Consider the following 15,989-nt stretch of genomic DNA (forward strand, 5'->3'; position numbering starts at 1 on the left):
AAAAGAACTTCAGTATCAGAGCCAATTGTGACTTACTATCTTAAGGTATTTCATCTAACTTGCTCCAAAAAGATGAATTCCCAGTGTAAGCGTGATCTTGCTGCACACAATCAGAAAACCTTGGACTGCTTTAATGAGGACTCTCTTTTTGAAACCAAACACCTATTTACAGCTGATACACTGCTTAATGCAGAAAAAGTTAAGACAGGTTGAAAGCCAAGTTGCTTTTATCTAAAGCAAGCACTGCTACAAAATCCCTAAAGCAGGCACTGGACTCCTCTGGATTACAAATCCCTGGAAGATGACTGCTATACTATTCTTTAGAAATGCACGATTTCTTAATAGTTTCAAATTAAAAACCAAACAAATGCATGTAGAACTAGTCAAAGGGAGCAATTTTCAAGTACTTACATGGATTCTATTGATCCAAACAACACAGTTTAACAAGCAACCAAGGAACAGCTATGAAAAAATCCTATTTAAATTATAAGAAAATACCTAAATTAATGTATTTAACATCTTAGGATATATTAGTGATCAGATTTCTTTTCAAAAAACAGAGGCTTCAACATAATGTTGAAGCATTTGGACTTGGAGCACTAATTTCTCTGTCAAGTCTGAGGAAATGCTTTGCAGTTTTACATGTGTTCAAACAGCATCTTCTATTCTTTGGATTCCAGTGATGAGTAAGAAATACAGTATTTATTCCTTGGCAGCCTCACACTACAGAATATCACTGTGTTCTAGGCAGGATCTCCCTTGAAAAAGGCAGCCTATAAACTCCTATTTTGAAAATCATGTTAGGCATTTTGAGCTCAGAATTTTATTTCAATTTTCACTGAAACATTTGAGGAATATAGCACTCACATAAATATTTATCTAATTTTGACCTTTTTTATAAACTTTAGCAAACACAGGGTGCATTCAGATGGCACAGGAGTACCTGGGAAATAAACTTTTAAGAATTTGGTGCCTGCTGAATGGGAAACTATCACCCTCTTGGCTGAAAATGGTGGAATAACAGATTCATTTGAGATGACAGCAGCAACACTGTACATCATCACATAGTGGACTAGCATTGTTCATACAGATACACAGGTACAGGATTTCAGGTGATGAAACATCATGTTAGGGAACTGTTGCCTGCAACTTCATAAGCAGCTCTAATTTGATTCAGTCTAATTCTCTTTGTCCTTTAGGCATATTTTGTATCGCCTTCTTTCTTGTTTGTATAGTTCCTAAATTAACTTCCAACTCTTGTTTTTATGGCCACTGTTCTCCAAAACTCCTTCCTTTCTATATACGCATATATTTTAATTATGTATGAGCATACATGCATATCAACATACAAAGGGCAGTCTTCCTGTTAGAGCCCACTCCAACAGGAGCTCCAGGCCTCCTCTGTCTGTCAAATCTGATTTCAAACATGAAAGAAAAATTAGGCTCAGGCTGCCGAAGTCTGAATTATAGAAATTGTATTGCTTTTAGCATTAATAACATTGGTAATTCTTCTGGCAATTATTTTCCAATATCCATGACTTTAAACTCTGCCTGCAGATAACAGTGAAGTAGCAACTACAGAAGTGAACCAACTAAAGTTGAAAAAATTATTTGCACAATTGCTCTGTATGATGAACTGAAAAATTTAATTTGTGCAGAGACATCTTCTAGAGTTCAAGTTAAGAACTATGTAATGTTTCAAAACTGTTGCTCCCAATGCAATCAAAATACTTTATAAAAAGTGAATGACTCATCACCACAATAATTTGAAAGAAGCAGCTATTGATTGATTGATCCAGGAAAAGATTTTATTTTTCACAGTCAGTCTAATTTTTCATATTCAGTCTAATGACTGATTTCCTATTTTTCACACTATTAATAACCTCCCTAATACTTATCAACATGCTTGCCTTTGGATTCATCTTGAAGCACCCTCCTTGGTCAAATACTGGCACACAAAACCTTTAAATATGACAACTAAAGGCTACCTGCTTGTCTACAGCAGCATGAATCAAGCCAGTGGTGTCAAATCACTGAGAATCCCCTTTGCACAGATTTTCTATTTCCATGGGAGAGAAGTACTCTATATCATAATTTGATAGGTCTTTCAATAAAAAAATAGAACAACTATCCTACAAATACTGTAATATTTTAAATTGTAGCTTCAGAAGAACCTGGTTGAAGATTGCTATGCAATTATTCAGAATATCTGATGCAACTACTGAAGTAGGTTTATTTTCTGGTTGGAGACTGTGTTTTGCTATCAGTGTTAATGATTAAGTAGGCTTTTCATAAAAATGAAGTTAACAGGACCCTTTACAGTTGATGCACTTTATTATGCAGAACGGTCTGGTCCTGACTGAGAGGATTATATACCCCTTTCCCAAGTGAATGATCAGTCAGGCCCTCAAAGAGAAAATCAGAGCTCTATTTCTCGGCTGACTGAACATTCTGGCAGTTGAAAACCAACACAAATATTAGAATGGTCAAAGAACGATATTGTTTTTTCTCAGCTGACAAGTTCCTTTCAGATGCCATCTAGGGAAATGAAAGAAGAGACTTACGATGGAACATCAACTTCTGTAGCCCACTCAAACATGTGAATAATGAGATGAAAAGAAATTACAGATCATGACAGAGCAGCAGTGAGTGACTGATTTTAAAACAGAGAATTTCACAAAGAATACCAGTTGTGAGCGTAATGCCTTCTAGCTGAGGTCAAGCATACCCTTCAGAAAAACATTCACTTAAATTTAAAGTAATGGATAAAGTCATGACATCTTGACATGTCAGCTTCATTTCCCTTCATAATTTTTAAACCTATGATGAATCAGTACTTGGCCTTCAACTTGATATCTTATTGCCAAGATCTGTGAAGATACCTCCAAGCCCAATCTAGAAGATGACATAGTTCAGTAGTTTCAAAGCAATGTTACTAAACTTTGAAACCCCCTGACTTCTAGAGTCTTTTGCTTAAATTTTTGTGGGGTTTCCACAGCAGAACAATTTTTTGCATGGCTGAAAAATTAGAGGTGTTCAACAAGGAACATGTTACTGCAATGTATTTTTTAGAAGACATCATCAACATCTTAAGAGTTTATTCCCACTCTTATTTATAAACAATATTTTCATATTGTTTATGACTAATATAACAACAAATTAATTGTTAAAATCAGAAAAGGAGAATGCAGAGAAGTAATATTTTATTGGCATGAAAATTTACAAAGTTAAGCACTGGGACAAAATGAAAAATTGAATGGGTTGGAAGACTTTTAAGAATCCTTTTCATTATTAAATGATTACATAGTAAAGTTTTTTTCTATCTCCCAATAAGAAGAGGTTGAGATGGTTTTGGCAGGTATTGTATGATACACAGATTGGCAGGTGTTGGATAGTACACAGATAACTGTGCCCCATTTGATATGAAATATTGTATGTTGAAAAGGAATTCTTTAGCTTGCACATACCAAATAAGCAACTCTAGAAGCAAGCAGGTTTCATGTGAGCACATAGGACTACATGCACCAATTCACTTCTTTAGTGGGCAAGGTTTATCATACAGCTTCCTATTCCAATTCATTAATGTACTTTCAGTGCTGTAGGTGTGAAAACTGAACTCCAGAATAGAAGACTATCCAAAATAAAAAACATAAAGTAACAGTCTGTGTTAGTAAAGTTCAAAGGAGTGTATTTAGTAAAAGTTTAAATATTCAGATACACTGATTATTTCCTTAATCACAGAATAACCAAAGTTGGAAAAGATCTTCCAAGACCATCCAGTTCAGCCATCAACTAAGCAGTTCAATCACTCCTAAACCACATCCCAAGTGCCACATCCAGATGCCTCTTCAACACTTCCAGAGTCAGTGACACCACCACCTTTCTGGGCAACTTATTCCAATGCCTTTTTCAGTGAAAAAAAGCTTCAATATTTAACCTGAACCTCACCTGACACAACTTAAGGCCATTTCCTCTCACCCTTTCACTTGAGACATGTCAGAAGAGACTGACCCCCACCTGGTTACAATCTCCTTTCCAGTGGTTGTGGAGAGTGATAAGGTCTCTGCAGCCTCCTTTTCTCCAGGTTAAAAACCCCCAGCTCCCTCAGATGCTCCTCGTAAGACGTGTGCTCCTGAGCCTCCACCAGCTTTGTTCCCCTTCTCTGGTCACATGCCAGCACCTCAGTGTCCCTCTTGCAGTGAAAGGCCCAGAGCTGGACACAGCACTCAAGAGCTGCCTCACCAGTGCCAAGTACGGGGGGACAGTCACTGCCTTGGTGCTGCTGGATACACTACTGTGATCCTGGTCCAGGCCAGGATGCCTTTGGCTTTCTGGGCTACCTGGGCACATACTGGCTGATATCCAGCTGCCTGTCAACCAGCACCCCAAGTCCTTTTCTGCTGAGCAGCTCTCAAGCTGCTCCTCCCCCAGCCTATAGCCTTGCCCGGGGCTGCTGTGACCCCAGTGCAGGACCTGGCCCTTTGCCTTATTGAACCTCATACAGCTGTCCTCAGCCCATCGATCCAGCCTGTCAGGATCTCTTTGTAAGGACATCATATGGAGAGAGACCAAATAATCAAATGTTGAACAGAATTCTTTTTTTAAGTATTGCCTATCTAAAGCTGGCTTGAAGCCAATTGAACAGGTGGGAGCTCAATACCCTGGGAATCAAAACTACCTTCAAAAGTGACACAGAGTTTGGAATCAGCAGCCTTACTCATGCTAAAGCATCTGGGCTCTCAGTAGTCACAAACACATATCTTTGGCAAATTTTTCTTCTTTAAAAGTTTAAACTCATGGTACCAAATTAGTGTCTTCTCATAACCACATCAGGTATTTGGACCTTACCAATGAAGTTGACAAACTTTACAGCTTGGATTACCATGACATACATTAAGCAAACAACTATTCCCTATGAAAATCATAATTTATATTAACTATTGCTGATAAAATTTCCAAATGCAAAGTCTAGTTTACCTGCCATCTCTTTCTGCTGTCCCACCCTCCGTCACTGTTTTGACAAATATTCCCAGTTTTTCAAGGCCTGCATCAGCTCCAACTCCCATTCCAATAATGCTTATGCCAAGTCCATCTTCATCTGTGAAAGAAGCAAGAGAAAGCAGAAACGTCTTACATTTATCTGTACAGGTATCTGTAGGTAAACATTCATGCTTTGGTTCCTCTTGGCTTTCTGTGTCAATAACACTAATATTATTTTGTTTCCTTTTAAACACTATTTGATTACCATTTTAATTACACACAATAAGTATCATCTGCAGCCTTATGAGGAGCTTAGAACAACGGACAAGATTTTTACTCCTCTGGTGAAGAATGAACATATCACATCAAACACTGTGTAAAATCATGTTAATGGAGTGTCACCAAACAATTCTCTTAAGAAGATAAAAATTGCCTGACTCTGAGCCGCTTCTTTAATTCCTCACTGAACTATTCCTGAAATCCAAAAAGCCAAGGTGACTACAACCAATTAATGGAAATTCAAGATAGGCTCTGTAGGCATGAGTAGACTTCCTCAAACTTGTAGGTCAGTGTCACAATAAGTGGAAATGACATACAGACATGATACCTTTTTCTAGTTCAACTGGGAAGAGCTCCAACTTTTCCACACGCTTCTCAAGTTCATATTCAGCTGATGCAGCCACTGGATCAACTTCATCATTTCTCCTGTCATAGTCTTCATTAGAGTATGTATTGAAAACCTGTGGAAATAGATCAACAGTCATTCAGCTACCCACTCCAAAAAGACTTCCAAATTATTAAACTAGCTATGACTTTCGTCCTGTGATATTGCAAAGTTTGAAAAGGCTTTTAAAAGACAAATTTCTCCTGTTCATTCAAACTTCAGGTTTTTAAATTTATGGGATTTTTATTCAAGGAAGCACAAGTACGGTTGCAAAAATCAATTAAGTGTAAGTTTCTATTGCTTCTTATCATACATTCAAAAGGTAATCTTTAATGTCTACACTGGTCTATGCATATAAATAATTAAAATACTTGATTTAACTAATTAAAAATGCACTATTAATAAACATTAACAGAGACAAATACATTGAAGTTATAACCTGTATAGTGTTTCTGTATTAGTCCTTAGGCCTTATGAAGTTCCAGTTCACATTCATCCAAACAAAGCCTATGAATATCATGGAGATTATGTTCCATATTATGTATTAACTTTTTTAGAACAGCAGTATGCCACTATTGGACATGAAATGAGTACACAGAAGTTTGGTAAGTTCAAAAGAGAAAAAAAAAGCAAGTTTTATTCAAACATTTTGTATTTACAGAATTCCAAAGGTGACCGTGAATTGGAGGATGGAATTATCACCTCTCCAACCACACTGATCCAAAGATCAATCAATCATTTCTCTCCACCCACAGAGAAATATGTAAACTATTCTATTTATACATGAAATTGTGTGGGAACTCTGACTCTTAAATATGTAAACATTATCAGAAGGCTAAAGAAATTTTATGAGACCTTTAAAACTTTCAAAAGAACTATAAAAGAAAACTTAACACTTTTAAAAATCAGGGCAACAGCAATATACACAGCCATTGGTATTTTTTAAACTGACCAGATTTACAGGTTTATTTCATCTCTAAAGCAGTAATTTAAGTGACTGTGTTAACCTGATTATAATATTTACGCTACTATCATACTTTCAACATGGTTTTCAATCAGTGATTATTCAGACTTTCAGAAACATTAGTCAGGAAAAGCATATTTTCATATTTTAGAGATCAGAGTTTGCCAGCCTAATTCATTAAACTGCACTTGGCAGTAAGTAAAGAATATGTATTACTAGTGATAATAATTTTACTGAGCTTCAGTCCCATGGATATATCATATTCATCACTTCAACTAAAGGAAAACAACTTCCCACATTTCCTCTTCCTCTTTTACAGACAACCTAAAGAAGACATTATTGCATAGCCATGTTTTCCTTTATCATGATTCCTCTTACAATATAAAACACTGCACCCTGCTACATAGCTACCCAAATATTCCAAAGTTCTCCAGAAGCCTGCTCTTTTACAACCCTGCTTGGAGGCTCTGTCACGATGTCCCTGGATGGAGCACACATGCCAGCTGGCTGCCCAGTGCAGTGACAGGAGCTGGGTCATTGCCACCTCAGGTTTCACCTGCCTGAAAAGCTGTTAGTACACATTCGTTTCTTTTAAATAGTAAATATATTGAAGCTGAAATACAAAAATAATTTTAAATACTACTGTAAGTCTATTAACTATGTTATGGCTACCACAAAGCCCTCTCCATTTTATGTAAAGTAGTGGTTGAAACAGAAAAGATAGTAGCGACTCAATAGGAATTTCAAGTCTTTTATTTCACATCAATGTGAAACACTTAATTTTCTCTTCCAAGAAGACTCAGATGATAAACATTTTACAAGAATTTACAAGAAACCTATCTCATATGGATTTTTAGTCATTATGATGCAAGAAAAAGGCTGCTTTAACTAAATTATGCTCCTAGAAAGCCTTCATAAATACATGCAAAGCTTAAGTAAAATAAGACACATAATGCTATCCAGTGCTGCTGACCATTTTATGCTGCTTTAGTATCTGTAAGATTGAAGAAAAGACACAGACTGTGAAACAAGGAATGCAATTCAAGGCCACCATTTCAAGCCTGACTAAAGAATAGAAAAAAACAGCTGGAAGAGTCCACTCAACCGCAATCAAAAATTGATACAACTTTGTTGGCAGCTTCCTTTCTCTGTGATTTGGTGTCAAAGGCAGCAGTTTTTACCCACTAAGGGTTCCATGATCAAGTCCAACCTCATTCATGCTGAAATCAACCAATCAATAAAAATCAATCAATAGAGTGAGACCCAACTAAAACATTACTGAGCTAAGATTTGACCATAAAAACCTTTAGGTTGAAATGCAGCAGACATGTAAACAAGTACAGGTTAAAAACAACAGCTGTGAAGTTAGCTTGAATAATCTCATTTATTAACATGATGAAAGAGACCTGTGCCTCAAATGTGAAAAGAAATTAGTTACATGAAGGTAAAGGAAGATACTGCTTGCTGGAGACAAAGAACAGCTGAGACAGAGGTATAGGGGAAAATTATGTCACAAAATGAGTATATTTATTTCTGGATTTCTTTTCATCATGTTAACTGGCACCATTCTTTTCCTTGTGTTCAATGACTGGCATGAGAATAATGTAGAACAGGTTTTAGATTTGTTGTAAAATGACTGGATATGCTTCAGGATAATTTTCTCTGAAAGCAACAAATCATATACTCCATTTGGGTTTGGGATGATCTTTCTTGAATCAGATTAGACAGAAGATACGGCTTCTTGGATTGTGCTCACTGTTTTGGAGTATTTTGATAATCTCACTAAAAGGAAACTAAATATACTGTTAGTGATTAAAAGTTATAATTATGTCTCCAAATGCATCACACCACTCTTAAGCAGTAACTCAACTAAGCATTCACTCTGAGATTGCAGATCCCTGGATGCAAAAAGCTCTGTTTCCTATCTGGCATTAACTCACTTTCTTTTGTATACTGGTCATATAACTTTGCCCACTGCCTTCAACAAGGCAGTTGTCTCCCCCTGAAAAGGGGAAGAAGAAGAAGGATATTCTTGTATGTCATTTATCTCATTTTGTGCAATCACATTTCATGGTTGACTGATTCTATTAGATGGATCTCTGGGTGTTAAATTGAAGTAAAGAAAACTTGTGCTTGGAAATTTTCCTTCTTTGTGAAACAGTCTATCCACCAGAGTAATGAACTGCTTGCTCAGTACAGTCATGAGAACTGTCACTCAAGATTTTACTGCACTAAAAATAAGATAAACATTTATAACTTCTTCCTCACAGTGTGGTTAACTTGATTTAAGTAGAGCTATTTCACCATGTCTGTTGCTGAAGTGTTTTCCAGAGTGCGCGTGGGATTTCAGACTCTTGGGAATTCTCCCATTCCCTGTCATTTGACAGATTTGGTTTTACTGCCACTCTGGCCAAGTCGCCAGCACAGTAAAGTCACAACTACAGAATATGCTGAGTCGGAAAGGACCCACAAGGATCATAGAGTCCAAGTCTGGGCCTTGTATAGAACCATCCCCAAAAGTCACATCATAAACCATTACTTATAAAGCAAGCTCTTTTTCATGAAAATCCAATATAGTATCTTAATTTCTGATTTTACCACTACAGGTATTTAGGGGAAAAAATAGTTTTCATAGAATTCACTTGTGACATTTTCTAGGATTTAAAACAGCACTTGTGGAAAACAAAAAGCCAACAGTGGTGACACATTGAAACAAACCCTGAAGAACTGCTGTTAATAGAACATACTTCTATGTTCTCTAAAGTGACAGAAAAAGGGGTCATGGGTGATTCATCCAGCACCAATATAGTAACAAACTGTAATATCAAAGAAGCAGGTATAATTGTTAGGCACCCTGGGTGGTATCCCCAGGGAAATCATACATACACACACAGATCATTTGCTTCTCTTTGGCAGAGCACAAGCTAGAGAAGACATGTCACTAACTATAATAATATGATGCTGACTAATTTAGAAGAAAACCCTACATTTTTGTTTTAGTACTTCATCTTTAGGAGTAAGATCAGAAGGATAAAAACTGATTATTCTTGAAAAAAGGCAAAGTTGCCTAAGTCTGGGTTGCTTTCCTGTAGCTCTTACCTACCAATAATTTACAGAATCGAGCTAACAGTAACCAGTAGGTAGTGACGAGGGGTTTTTATATTTTTTTTAAGCAAGTTAGAATGAAGATAACTCTAAAGAATCACATGGGCTATCCTCCCCATGGGCTAACCAGCTTGGTGCTACATAAACCACAATTAGTGTTGCATACTATAAACTGTGCAACATGAAAATTGTCCTATCTAACGTAAGGCTGAGAGAATTGGGGTTGTCCAGCCTGGAAAAGAGAAGGCTTAGGGGTGACACAACTGTGGCCTCCAACACCTGAAGGGAGCCTACAAAAAGATGGAGAGAGACTATTTACAAGAGCATGTAGTGATAGGACAAGGGGGAAGAGATTCAAACTGCCAGGGAGTAGATTTAGATTATCTATAATGAAGCACTGAGGATAACCTCTCTGGCTGCGCTGAAGAAGCTAAATGAGGAAAAGAAATCACAATTTGACCATTACCTTCTGCTTTAAAATCGTTCTGCAGCATAGCTTCAGGGAGGAGAGGAAGCTCTGGCAATGTCTGAATTTGGTGACTATTTTTTTTTAAAGTTTTTTCTCTGAAAAGTGGTTGCTTTGTCACAGTCAAAGGCAGTGAGTCAGTGAGGAGGCTTCCTCCAACTCTCCTGGATTCATGCTCCCCTACAGCCTGTGTGGGCATCAGCTAACGCTTCAGGAAGGAAGCATCCAGGAGACAAAACTTCCCAAGAAGCAATTGCAGGAACAAGACACAGATGGGAATTAGACATCAGCAATATTGAAAGAAACTACATGTCCAACATCAAATCCATGTCTGGGGTTTCCCTCAGAAAGCTCTTTAAGAGAAAGATCTGTTTTTAGTGTCCTGAACCTCTGGCAAAGAGACTTGCACAGCAGATTTATGTTTCTAAAATCCTAAAAGTATCTGGGCCCTAGACTTCTCCATTCCAGAGACACCTCTTCACACATATGACAAGCCAGGAGCAGCTGCCGTGACACACAGACAAACTGTTCCATTTATTGAGGGAAACTGGAAAGTATTATCTCTACGTACTCTTGTTTTAGACAAATGGAACAAGTTATCAAGTTTTCTACCTGTTGGAACATCATGAAGACCATTTGTAGTAGAAAACCACAGTGTCAGTGTCCTGCAGCAGTGCCAACACATCTCAGTTTGGATCCATACACCTCTGTGCACTACAGCATGTCCTAAACCCAAACCATGGCACAGTGGCATTTCGTGGTGGGACACAAGCATTAAAATGCATGGACTACCCACACACATTACTAAGTCCTGTGACATGAGGGTGCATTTACTTCATGGTTAAGTAGTTCAAGAACCAGCCAGACTCCTCTGTTAGGCTTTTCACTGAAACCAGTATCTTACATTTTATACACTGCAATTTTGGGCCAAAACACAGAACCAACTGCACATGGATCATCTCCCCTGCTCCCACTACCTGGCTCGCTTTTGGTGCACATTTTTTAAAACACTAGTTTCCATTAAGTAGTTTCCTAGAATCAGTGAAAATTATTGTCTATATCCACTTATTATTTACTCAGTGTGTACTTTTTTATTGCTGATGTACTAGTTTTATTACAATTTACATTGCAAGTTGTCTACATAGCAGAAAAATACAAAATCACTGTAGCTGTAAATGAGAAGCATGCCCCACATAAAAACTTCATGCTGTTACTTAGTTAAAACAGGTCAGAGTAATTAGCAAGTAAAATTAAGCCCTGTTACTGAAGAGTAAAACCTCAGCTCACATGGAACATGTACCTCTATTAGGGCTGCTATGTGTTTGTTTTAGTAAGTGAGTAAAACAGCAAGGTGCACTGAAACCTGGAGTTGACAAAGATATCCAGACAGCCTTATCTTCTGAACATTCCTGATCTTTTTTTTATTTTTTGCTTGGTGTTGGTGTTTTTTTTTTTGTTTGTTTGTTTGTTTTTTTTTAATACAGTGATGAGTTAAAATTCCATGAAGATTTTTCTTTCTCGCTTTTTTTTTGGTCATAACCATTAACATGAATGGGAATAGAAATACTCTCCTATTTTATATTAATGGTACAGGCTAAACAATTTTCAGTCAATTCTCTTTGATGAGTTTTGCAGACCTGGGTCTAAATCTTCTCTGATAGTGGGTTGGTTTTGGTAATGCAGCAGCTTGGATGCAATGGCGTAATGGGAGGTATAAATGACTAGTGAGGTGGCTTCCCTGAGTCTTATTGATCTTATAAAAATCCCAAGGAGACTTTTTAAGTGTTGTGTACTTCACAGGTACACTTCACTTCATATGTAATTCATCCCTTTGCCTGATCTTGCCTTTTTTAAAACTCGACTTTGCAATTGCTGCTATCTATTTTTGGTCAATTAACAACTATTTAGATATAGAGAATAAAAATCATTAAGAAAAAAAAGCTTTGTGTTTTTCACTACAGTAGTTTGGCAATTGCGGGGAAAAGAGCCCAGAGACAATCCTGCATTCCCATTAAGCTCAGGGCTCCTCCAAAGGTCCCTCCTGCCAGACTTTCACAGATCCTTGAGAAATTAGAGATGTGGGTAGAGCAATTTAACACCTTCGTATTTACCATAGTGTGGTACTGACCGACAAACCTGAATGTCTTTAGCTGACCTTTCCTGCTTCAGGGAAACGTAAAAACATTTGCCTACACCTTGAGACTGTCTCCAACCAGCAGAACAAAGAAGCAGTTGCAACAAGAGCACTCCAACAGCCAAGTTATACAAAAAGATATAAAAATATGAATAAGAGTATTTAAGAAGAAAATGAATTTCCAATATGACAGCAAATATATTTTATCACCCTTTTGGCAGTTCCCTCTATTGCCAAGGTAACAAACTAGCATGCTCAAGAATTCATTGTCTCTTTGAACACTGAAATAAGCACACAAAGGAGAATGATGCTTGAAGTGAGCAGAATTTGACAAATTAATTAAAAAACAGTACAGGCTCAAATCTCGACTCTGGTGTCCAAACAACTCTAAAGAGATAGGAGAGCATGAAGCAAAGTTCCAATTTCTGTCCCTAGACATTTATTCCTGAATCTGCTGCAGTATTTCTTCCAGATCCTTGCACTGCTGCCAATCTACATCCTAACTGATGGTGCTATTTTTCTTCTGCCTTTAAGTGTGACACATGAGGTAGCCAAGAGTAAATGCTGCTTCTGGTACCAATTAGTACAGACTGCCATACAGTAGCAAAGTCACCATGAATCAACAAATCAGTGTTTCTTCTGCCAGCAGTCTCACCCTCCCTCAGCCTACACGTGAATAGGTCTAAATGCAGAGTAAAAATGCCACAAATGTTCTCAGAGGCAAACATTTGAAACAAAATATTGACTATGCATAAAACTTTCTATTTAAAATAAATCTCTGCAGGGATAAATTGAGTAACCTGTATATTCATTAAAAATGACCCCATCAAAAAAATTTCATAAACAATTCCTTTTATTCCTTTACAGATGCTACATATGTTAAGAAAATAATTCAAAGGGAAACAAGGACACAAAAAAGTAATCACAGGCATTAATTCAGGACACAGCTGTGTAAACTATAATTCATCCAACCTGAGCTTTATCGTGAAATTATAGTATTTTACAAATTGAATGAAAATTAATACAATTCTTTATGTACACATATATAGAAAATATTTAGAATGTGCTATAAATAGCACACATTGCTATCTATTTCTTCACTTAAAGCAGAGAAGAATGCAGAGGTGGAAGAAAAAAGCTAGATGGAAACAGTCTGCCTTGGTGTCTGATTTTCTCAATATTACAACATCAATACAAATCCCATTGGGCTTTATAAGGGTGCAAAACTGCAACTTTCCCAAAAGTTTTTTATGACTCTCTCACATACCTTGTCTCATTCCTAGGAGCTACAGCATTTGGTACTAATTGCCCACCTTACTAATACTCCTGTAGACACAGCAAAGGCTGGGGGAGAGGGAGAAGGATTTACAGTGACAGAAACCAGAAGACATTACAGCCTCGCCTCAGACCAAGGGTTACTTCCATACCAGACCATAGCAGCAGCCCTCATAAATCTCTAAAGTTTCCCACCATCACCTTTCACAATAACTAAGTTCTTCTAAAAATCTCAAGAGAGATTTGGATTTTTTTTTTTTTAATGAGAAGTTCTTAATGAATTCTTTAACTGAGATGAGATTACCAAAAAGAATGCTTCCAGTCTTAAGATGAGTGGGGGAAATTCTATTATATTCTACTAAGAAAAACTCAGGAGATGTAATAAACTCTTCTTTAAACATATACTATTAATTATACGAGTACATGGCTTATGAGTTAAAGAATAGCCAAGCATGACATTCAATATTAGACAGCCCTTCAAACAGCCTCCTGTACAGGGTAAACATATTTCCATAATTTCAGATGGCATGTGTTACAGAGAGTATCTATTTAGTTTCTAGTACAAGCAGATATTGTACAGTAACAAAAAACGCTTATGATTCTCTGGAATCTAAAGCCTTTAGCAGCCTATTGCTGTATTCACATTAACATCACCATGCCGTGATGTAAAAGAGACCCATTAGTGGGGTGTTGCATTAATTTGGTAGGAGTGGTGCAGCCCTACAGCCTGTTAATGCTATTGCTTGTGTATAAAAATGGACAAACAGGCCAAGTGTAAGAGGATTAACAGAAAAGCTTCTGTAATACAGCAAGAAGTTTGCTGTGTTTTGTAAACATCTTTCAAACAGAAAGTGCCATGCCACGTTCTCAGTGCTAGACCACTACTCAATTACTTTATATTGTAGACTTAACAATTCCTTAATTGCACCTGCAGGCAGAATTCATTTTGGCTTCCAGCATTTTTGCTAATGATAGTTTCACATTCACACTGTTTAGTACAATGAATTGCATTCTAGTAAGATGTAAAACTGCCTAGAGTAAGCAAAAGAATGTTTATCCATTAAGCATCCATACCTAGCGTATTACATTACAATTAATCACACCACTGCTTCAAAAATGAGACAGTCTCTATTTCCAGAGGAATTTAGCCTTCCTAATGCTTCCTAATATGGTAGGTGGGGTAACAGACTCCAGTGCAAGCCAAGAACAGGCGTTCCCAGGTCTGACAGCATAACTGGCTCAAACACACCAGCTGTAAGTGCAATTTAAAATATGGTATTAATGCTGCAAGAAACAGAAGGTTACAGATGTGCACACAAAGTATATCCAAATGAATAGACAAAGAGAACGACAGATCATAGGGATAAGCCAGTATTAATGAATAATGCTAGCTTGGGATGAGACTACAGTAATAATGCCACAAAGTGGGGATTCAAGATAAACACTTTTAAAGTGACTCAATTCAACATTATTTTTGGACATTTTTCAACTTCAACATTTGCTATGACATCAGGCACAAAGATATTATCCCCTTGAAAACAATAGCAAAATTAATTTCATCAACCCCAAGGGAAGTCTCTATTACAGCTGCTTTTCACTCTACCCTGTGTACTGTGGAAAAATTAAATGAGCAGAGAAACTTCAATGAGTTTTTTTTGCCTGAAGACTTTACACAATTCTAATCTTTGTGCCCAAATTTACTGCATAAATTCAAATTTATTATAGACATTATCTATACACAAATCTGTGACGGATTTGAAGTTTTGGAGAACCAAATGCAAAGTGTAGCACCCACTGCTGTGAAAAATTGGGAGGATGCACTTATACATGGGATTGGGGTTTTGTTTTAAGGAGTTTTGGTCTATTTTTTCCCCACAGGAATACCTTGCATTACTGTTCTGGAATTGATCAAACATGTCTCTGCGCATGCTCTTAATAGTCCCTGCACGCTGCCTTTGGGCAGAGTGGCAGGTAGGGCACCATGTCCTTAGACCTCTGTTATTGGACACGAAGAGGGACACAGCATTAAATGTGAGCTCAATGCTGTTCCTGCCACTTGCCAGCAGCAGAGATGGCTGTGGAAGCTGGCAAACTCCTGGATTTTTAGAATTTACTTAAGCCCTCTGAGCTTTATGTTTTCCAGATGCAACTTCTTGACCTGCTTCAGACAGAAAAGTGAAGCTCGAGACAAACATTTCACCTTTGTGAGGGAAACTAAAATATGGGGCATGGCTTTCTGTCCAGATTTCTGTCCTCCAAGCAGAGGAGGGAAAGTACTGTTTATCCTGTGTGGTGACATAGCTATAACTACAAAAGCTACAGGAGAACCTCTCTGTATGTTGTGTCAATGCAGGGAAGAGAGCAGGGGCATCTCTGAGTTCAGTTACTCCAGCAGCTGAAG

At 37.4% G+C, this 15,989-nt stretch overlaps 1 protein-coding gene across 8 annotated transcripts in view; it reads right to left on the reverse strand.

Annotated features, from left to right (window-relative positions):
- The window catches only part of PPP1R9A (protein phosphatase 1 regulatory subunit 9A), a 125,449-nt gene that overhangs the window by 52,510 nt on the left and 56,950 nt on the right, over positions 1-15,989 (reverse strand). For all 8 annotated transcript variants that reach the window (XR_011005523.1, XR_011005522.1, XM_068210767.1 and 5 more), the window contains exons 3-4: positions 5,588-5,720; positions 4,978-5,098 (exon numbers count right to left, since the gene is read on the reverse strand). Coding sequence is in view for 6 of the 8 variants with exons in the window: in XM_068210767.1 (XP_068066868.1) it covers positions 4,978-5,098; positions 5,588-5,720 (254 nt within the window). In the remaining 2 variants the exon portion in view is untranslated. The remainder of the gene's footprint in view (positions 1-4,977; positions 5,099-5,587; positions 5,721-15,989) is intronic.

The sequence above is a fragment of the Anomalospiza imberbis genome, chromosome 1 (assembly GCF_031753505.1).
Source record: "Anomalospiza imberbis isolate Cuckoo-Finch-1a 21T00152 chromosome 1, ASM3175350v1, whole genome shotgun sequence".
Lineage (NCBI taxonomy): Eukaryota > Metazoa > Chordata > Aves > Passeriformes > Viduidae > Anomalospiza > Anomalospiza imberbis.